Here is an 8477-nt window from a genome sequence, read left to right on the forward strand (position 1 = left end):
GCACTTTGGAGTTGAGTACTGTGTATTCCAGAAAATATTGAAACAGACATTCGTGACAATAGGATGAATTTATGACGATACAAAATTGACTATTGTTTTGGCAATGTACGGTATATCGTCAGATTGCTCAGCAACTGATGTGCAATAGAAAATGAATACATAGTGATCTGTGATTATTAGGCAACCAGTTTAAGTTGGTTCTAATGCTTCTCTTTCCAAAGGTCAGCTGGGACAGGCTTGAGTTACCTCATAACCCTAATGATGGTAAACAGTTTAATTTTTGAGCCCAAAGTCATATTGAATGAGTTCAAGCTTCACCATGACCTTAATTTGTACAAGTAGTATTTAAAATGGATGGATCTCCCTGAGTGTTGACCCATAACATAGATTCAGAATATCTCAACACCCAATAGTTGACACCAAATACTAAATGTGGTACTATATACAGTATATGCATTCATTTTTTTTTTTTAAATGAAGTCGAACAGCTAAAAAGTACCAAATGGGTCACAAACTGACACAGTTTGACCGTTTCATTCGGGCTCAAGCAGGTAATGAGAGGGAGATGAGGGAAAATGAGAGGCTAAGAAACAAAATGAGGGTGCATGATGAGAGGTCTGTGGGCGCATAGTGCTAAGGAGTTGAAAGCTGAAAAGGATGAGGGCCATCACACTAAAACCAAAGGTTGGCTCAAAGCACCATAGTGAGATCGCCAATCCCCCGAACATCCACACCCAGCACACACAAATACACTGATTCCCTTTATCTCACACAGATAAGACGTTCAACCTATGAAACGACGCTTTGTTAAAGCTTGACTTCCAGTTTGTATGAAAGACAGGCAGCTATCCCGTTTAAAGACTCAGGACTAATGAATTGGCTGTTATGTCTTTCAAGTTCACAATGCTTATAATTAGTCAAGACGAGGTGGGAGTGAAAACAAGTGACGTCACACTGCCCCCTGCTGGAGCCATGGTAGTAATTTTAGAGTTTTGCATCCTCTATTCAAGGCGTCCTCAATATAGAGTTCTGCTCCTACTGTGGCAACACATTTTTATGCAAATTGCAATGTTTCGTGAGGGACCATTAACTTATGGTAACACAATAGTAAAGGCAAAATTACAGCTATTTTTTTGTAAGATCCTAACAGGGGTGAGCAAACCGATACTCAGGGGCTGCAATGGGCCCTGGTCTTTGACCAATGAGGTTTCTATGGAAACAAGATGCACCTGGCTGCAATCCAGTGATTGCATTTGTAAGACACCAGATTGATGAAAAGGTTGGAACGAATGTCCCATAAGGATTAAAATTTAAGCCACTACAAAGTCATGCTCCTATAAGGATTGAAAGAAGCCAAAAACTAAATAAAAGTCCTTATCTTGCGAGTAGAGTGGAAGATGTGTGATCGTCTCTGAGGTCGACAAACATTTTTTCATACGCAAGGGTCGTATGTTTTAACTTTTATAGGGCACAAGAAGGCATGCTTGGTGACTAAACTACATCTCCAAGTGGGCCACTGACCTTGGGTACGTGAGGATTAAACTCCACAGCTCTATGAATGGCCTCCACGGCGTTCATCTCTGCAGTGCTGAGCCCCCGCCGCGATGCTGCTTCTGGAGAGAACCTGACAAAACAGGAGGATGATCTCGTTAAAACTGCCTTTTACATTTATCTTCTCGCTGTGAGGTAGAAGGATACGTACTTATCAGACACGGCCCGCGCTTTCAGCAATGCAGACGTGTAGCATATAGTGGCTGATTTTGGGAGGCTTATATCTATGGTGGAAGCAGAGACGAAGTAAGACCTAAGAGATAAAGGAGATGTTGGGGGTGCGGTGCGTTCGTACCGTCATATTTGGCGAGGACAGCCTGGACATCGGCGTATGCCTGCAGCTCTAAGAGCGCCTCAAGGAGGTTTTCGTGTATATTTAACATCCCTAACAATGGGAACTCCTTCATTAACTGTCAGGGGAATGAGTCAAAACAGGCAGAATGTTTAATACAGATATTCCATTGAATTTCATCATACCTTAGACTGCCCAATGTTATAGTTATATTCTCCACTTACGTCTCTCATCATTTTCACAGCTTCTTTAATGCGTCCAAGCTTCCTCGCACACATCGCTAGTCTACGCTTGATGTAAACCAGCAGGTTTATATCTTTGCCTGCTGCAAAACAGAAGACATCAATCGCCAAAACATACACAATGACTCCTGTGGTTGCAGTCCAGAGGTACATAATTTTTGTAATTCCTAAATACAGTGGTACTTCGACAAACTGTACAATCGCTTCGACACACAATCTTTTTGACATCCGACTTGAAATTTGATTCACTATTTGTTTCTACACCAGAAGAAATGCTCGAAATACGACAATTTATGCCAGCGCCGCAGTTTCTTTGTTTCCCGCAAGACGGATGCACGGCGGATTTTCTTGTAAGAGAAATCAACATGGGTTGTAAGAATGTTAGTGCAGGTAATGAAAAAAGGAAAAATGCGATGCTTAACATTGAAATGAAGATGGAAATGATAGAAATACATGAGCGTGGTGTGGGCCTCCGGGAACTGGCTCCACAATACGGCCATAGAATGTTTACGATCTCGACGATCCTCCTCTGACTTACGTTCGCCAGTCTTTATAAGGTGACAATTTTTATTATTGTAACATCGCCAAAGAAATCTCCAGCTTCGTCAGGTATCTAATCATTTATTTCAAAACCTGTGCAACACAGCACGCCTACTGTCTGCCACAGCTGACGCCAGCAACAGAACATGAAAAGTGAAAGTAAAAACTCTAATGCACCTCTCTGTACTCTGTCACGTCAGCCACGCGGTGCGTTCAGGTACACCACGCAAAACATATCCGACACATTAGAACCCGATTCGTTACATTATTTCAAGTACTATATTATTACAACTATTATTATATTATTCCGATGTTTATTCATAATTTAGTTGTTTTTCTCTGTGTAATTGCTATTTGCTATAATATCAGCAGTATTTATGAAATATTTAACGGTAGTGTAGGTTTTCTGGCTGTGGAACAAATTAAATAATGGAATTATAATGTATTTTTCTGGAAAATTTATCGAAAATTTATCGGCATTGGATCATTTGGACTTAAAAACAAGGTCCTAGAACAAATTTACTTCGTATGTAGAGGTACCATTGTATTAACTTTCAGCTACGGACGCGTGGGTGCGTCCTGTGCAAAAGTCTTTTTTTCAAGTCAAGTAACTTGGTGATTACGTTACCCACGCGCTTGCGGTACCCCTTGTTCGAAAGAACGGAAGTTGAGCTTAACTGTCTTGTTTATTTGAAGTTATTGCACCAAATAAAACAGGAGTTAATGTTAGTTTAGTTTTTTTTTGTTTTGTAGCCCTCATAAATGAGCATTAAAAGGCTGCATTGACCATATGTATGAGCAAACATTCGTCATATCTTGTCCATTTTTCAATTCGAAAGCACCATGGAGAACTCCATATCCCATAGTTCCATTCTGACGTCACACCGGAAATGACAATTATAAGAGAGGTCGGGAGTGCGTGTTTAGAGGAGGACAGGGATCACTATCCGTGATAACTTGTGGGAGTAGTGCGCTATGAAGTTTGGAGAGTTTATTTGGAGGAGATAATCCATAACCTTAATTTTGCTAGATTTCAACAACTTGATGAAGAGGATGATGTAACCTGTTTTGACCATACGATGTATAAAGGCCAAAGACACCTATGACCGTACCTGCTGTTTCTATTTAATTAAAATATATTTTATTATTATCATTCATATATTGTATTTACTTTATTATTATAAAGCTAATTCCGTCTTGTCAGTCTCTTTTTTCTGTTCAATGCTCATATTTACAAGATGAAAGAATACAATCAAGCTTCAAAACAGTTGAGCATGTTTGGTTGTCAATAGGACATCATTATTAAAAATTTTGACGAACAAATTTGGGATTTTTTTTCCTTTGTCTTTAGGACCTTTAAATGATGACATAATTGGACATAGTTTGGACATGAATGTTATTGTGTCCTAAGAAAAGAGACCAAACCAGGCCATTGTGAACAATTCTTTCTTTGAAAAATAAAGGCAACATCAAAGGCATGCAAAATCGGACAAAATAGGACCATAAAGGGTTAAATGCTCAACTTTTGCGCAACCACTAGAAAGTGCCAAGTTTTAGTCTGTGTATGAAATTAGTGAGTCTTTGGAATGATTTTATTGTTTGTTATTTCGCTTTCGCAATATCAATCAGAGGACTGACTAGTGCTGGCGCCACAATTTGTAAACATGCGCACAGGGTACAATATTACGTTGAAATCAATTTCTTACCGATGCTCAAAGCTTTCTTAAATAGGCGCTCTGCTTCAGTGATTGTGGTAGCTTCTTCCTCAGCAAGAAGCACGTAGGCTGCGGCACATCTGGAGGTCATTAGAAGGTTTTGATTATTCTACAGCAACCTTTTGGGTAATAAGAAATCTCCAACAGTAGTAGCTGTCTAATAAACACTTTGCCACTCACTCAAAATTGAGAAAAGTCTCCGCTTTAAAAGAACAAAATCCATAATGTTGACAAGGGTGCTGTCCCAATGTTAATATGCCTATAATGCTGCCTCATATCTAGGTTCCCCCAGTGCTTCATTAACGTGGCAGGCTGGAAGGCCAGCAGGCTACGCTGCACTCACCAAGCTAAAACAGCACTACAAAAAAAAGTACATATAAAAAGTATGTATTTTACCATATCTAGTGATACGAATTAGAATGCAATGGTCACATCTTATGGTCAATTTGCAAACAAACCGGTCGTAGCTCTCTGCCATTGCAGTGACAATTCCTGTCGAAAAGTAGTGATTTTTCTCAGATATGTTCAGGGTATTTTATTTTCACTAGCAGTTTAAGTAAGTAGACATTTTTTAATGTCATGGTTGGCCACCAGTGATCACAAAAAAGGCTACCCCCAATCTGCAAAATATGCACCCATACTATTTAGGAGGACTCACTCATGGTTTAACTCTATGGCCTGATAAGCTGCTCTAATCCTGGCTTGAGGATTTCTTTCCCTCCAGGCCTTCTGCATCACTGTAAGAAAAAGAAACAGTTCATAATGCAACATATTCACCTATTTACTCATCCGTGCGTGTGTGATTGTGTGCGTGTCTCTTTGTATGTGAGAGAATAATGGACATTCACCTGAGTCCTCAGGTCTTAACTGCTGGGTGTCTCCTGTGAAAAAGGTCTGATGGTCTTGAGCTGACAAGTTCATATCGTAGTACGTCAGCGGTTCTTTTCCCGTCACCCACGTGTACCTGAGCACCGCAAATAATAATAAAATAATCTCAGAAACAATTATTTTTCTAGAAACCCAGAAAAAACAATAAATATTGGTAAAATTAAAAAAAATATAAAAAATCATATACCCACTAAGGATGGGCACAAGCATCAATTTGAGGAATAAATGTGAAATTGACCAAATTTGGACATAGGAAGTTTCAGCCTGATACCACCAATATCCAATAAGTATCGTGCTTGACTTTTTATTTTACCTGTTGTATTCTGCTCCTCGGAACAGGTTTAAAGGATTCCTCCAGACTTTGCACTCTACGGAGAGTAACAAATATGTATTATTCGTAAGATCTGTAGTAAGACATTATTGCTTAAATTTGTATCTTTTTGTCACCTGACACACTAGGCCTCGGCTCTGCGTCTCCATTGACGGACGAGAAGAGGCCAGCGGAGGAGCTGTTCTCCACTCCACCGAGGAGGGGGCGCAGATGGCTGACAGAGACCTGCTCGATGAAGGATGTGCCGTACTTCCGAAAGTACCACCACTCAAATATCTGCATCGGGGAAAATTTACGATTGAATGAGGATGTCAAAAAATGAGTTTAATAAACTAAGTTTAGATGAACATGCAAAAACTGGACAAACGTTAAAGAAATACAGTTGGCAACTCAAGCAGTAAACCCTCAGCCATATATTTTACGTTATGTATTTTTATGTTTTGCTGCATGACATTGTTATGAAAATACAGTATACTTTTTTTCACTTACAAGAATGAGTCCAGAGATGAGTGAAGAAGTCCCCGTGAGCGCAACGTAGAACTTGGGTGTCAGTGTATTCAAAAACAGCGACGCTGCAACAGCACGTTCAGCAGGGTCACATTAATGACAGTCACAAAAACAAACATCAACACAGATAAATAAATGGATAAAAAGTCAGACACAAAAGTTGGGTGGGCAAAGAGATGGAAAAACAGGTCATCATTTGGATACAAACAACTAAAAGTATTACTATTAAAATATAAATATAGAAAAAAAGATGTAAATTGTATAGTATAAATACCCACGAAAGTAGCATAGAATTCATGCTAAAGCAAGTGAACTAGAAAGCAACAATGTGCTAAACAAGCAGGTGCCAAAATAGTACATCACTGATAGCAAAGGCTAGCGGAAGGCTAACAAAAGCTAACGTCTAGAGGCGTCCATTCACCCGAAGTGAGGCTCTCCTGCAGTTTGAGCGGGCTCCACAGCACGTAAATCATAATGAGCACCATGCCAAACCACACAAAGCACACGTATGTCCAAGACCACGAGAGCCACGACTTTAACTTGTCTGTGAAACCGGGAGATTGGGGATTACTGCCAGCGGAGTCCTCCATGTTTTTACCCCCCTCCCCGGATGTCTGTAAACATACGAACCACGTGACCAGAAACGTTGACAACCTTTATTTATTTATTTTTTTTAATTAATTTTTTTGTTTGTTTGTTTTATTGAAGTGGTGACACGCAGTTTATTATTCTATGTCATTAAAGTGTTTTAAATAAACGTTATTTTCATTAACCCTTTTACCAACATACCAAACATTGCACATCAGAGAAGAAAAAAAGAATGAATAATATTATAAGCAACTATTCACAAAAAAGTCGCAGCTTTTCACAAATATCAACCATTTTTTCCGCTTTCCTATTCTTTGTTTTTTAAAACAAATTTATGTAGCATACCGTTTCATTGTGGAAGTGAGAAAAAGATGGTAATAGCTTGCTGAACTTACATTTGTGGATGTAGAATTTCGACAACAAAACAAGTAGATTAATAATAAAAACATCTTCATTCCTGATTTTTTTTTTTTTTTTTTTTTTAATAAAAACAAAAAAATGACATTTTCCCATTTTAGCTTGAAGTTCACATGTAGATTCCTGTCAACAAACTTACAAAAATCTTTCCAAAATTTGTTGGAAAAAGAACAAGTCCAAAAAAGGTGCTGAACTGTCTCTGGATGATCTCCACAGAACGAACAGTTCGTGTCAATGTTCATGTAGTGATTTTCAGGATAATAATTTTGAAAGAGACTTCTTTGACCTTATTAGTCAACAGAAACATGTTGGGGATAGTCCGTACCCTGGACCAAATTATATCTCCAACAAATCGATTCCAAAACGATTGAACATATGGCGTGAATCTAAGGTGATTCTGAAAAAGCGATCAAACATATCTATTTGAATTCTTGTTATGACGCAAACACAATTTCCCCACACTTGAGTTTAATATATTCGGAGGAGCCAAACTTTGCAATGGCAAGTTTAAATTTTTGCATGGCATCATGATACCTGACGGAATAGCATAAAAAACAATGGCATATTGCTGAGGTCTAACTGGGAACTTAAAACAATCCAAAAACTGCATAAGACATGAGGTGCCCCGTGCCCGTTACGATTAAAAAGTTGGGACTCAAAAATGATATTATTTTGCACCCAATTGTCCAAAAATAAGGATTTGTTTTTATAAAGAATTGTCCTGTTATTCCAGATTATGTGTGTGTGTGGTGAGAAGTTGTGTTTGTATATCATGGACCATGCTAACAATACTTGTTTGTGAAACAGAGAGGCCTTTCCTGCCAATTTGTCAACATCATAACTGCAACTCAGAATAAAGTTCAGGCCACTAGTGACGGAATCTGTCGTTCACTTGAGTAAACGAATCCATTCCGGATCGTTCAGTAAAAAGATTCGTTCAAACGAATCGTTCAACGAATCGTTCGCCCCCCTCATCTCCCTCTCCCGCCCAAATGACTCGTTCGGTTACTGAACGGGATGTGACGTTGCCGAACGAATCACCAAAAGACCGCTTCGCAGTATAACTGAACGGGAAGTGACATTCTTGGTCCCTCCCTCTCTCTTGCAGACAGGCTCCTCATTGACCGCTCGTCGTAGTTTCAGTAATGAGTGACAGGCAATATCATTCTGCTTTCACAGACAGCCTCGTCTCCCTCCCTCCCGCTGCTGCAAAAGCGAGGGAGAACTTCCGCGTCGTCTGTCCTAGTTCTATGGGTTCAAAGTCATGGCTCGTGCTTGCATTTCGATTTAGGACACGGTTAAACATTCTCCTTTTGTGGGAGGAGTGGGGGTTTGGGGTCGGGGGCGCACGGACTTTCTTTAGCATGTTCTTGATCACATATACAATGCTGCTGCTAGCCTGCTAC

General features: G+C 39.5%; 1 protein-coding gene across 3 annotated transcripts in view; it reads right to left on the minus strand.

Annotated features, from left to right (window-relative positions):
• st7l (suppression of tumorigenicity 7 like) overlaps window positions 1-6681 on the minus strand; it is a 30978-nt gene extending 24297 nt beyond the window's left edge. For all 3 annotated transcript variants that reach the window (XM_057845820.1, XM_057845818.1, XM_057845819.1), the window contains exons 1-11: window positions 6488-6681; window positions 6049-6131; window positions 5676-5835; window positions 5542-5596; window positions 5189-5304; window positions 4999-5077; window positions 4332-4420; window positions 2068-2168; window positions 1847-1961; window positions 1703-1775; window positions 1522-1624 (exon numbers count right to left, since the gene is read on the minus strand). In XM_057845820.1, the coding sequence (XP_057701803.1) occupies window positions 1522-1624; window positions 1703-1775; window positions 1847-1961; window positions 2068-2168; window positions 4332-4420; window positions 4999-5077; window positions 5189-5304; window positions 5542-5596; window positions 5676-5835; window positions 6049-6131; window positions 6488-6656 (1143 nt within the window). In that variant the 5' untranslated portion in view covers window positions 6657-6681. The remainder of the gene's footprint in view (window positions 1-1521; window positions 1625-1702; window positions 1776-1846; window positions 1962-2067; window positions 2169-4331; window positions 4421-4998; window positions 5078-5188; window positions 5305-5541; window positions 5597-5675; window positions 5836-6048; window positions 6132-6487) is intronic.
• Between the last annotated feature and the right edge of the window lie 1796 nt (window positions 6682-8477).

Source organism: Corythoichthys intestinalis, chromosome 9 (genome assembly GCF_030265065.1).
Source record: "Corythoichthys intestinalis isolate RoL2023-P3 chromosome 9, ASM3026506v1, whole genome shotgun sequence".
NCBI lineage: Eukaryota > Metazoa > Chordata > Actinopteri > Syngnathiformes > Syngnathidae > Corythoichthys > Corythoichthys intestinalis.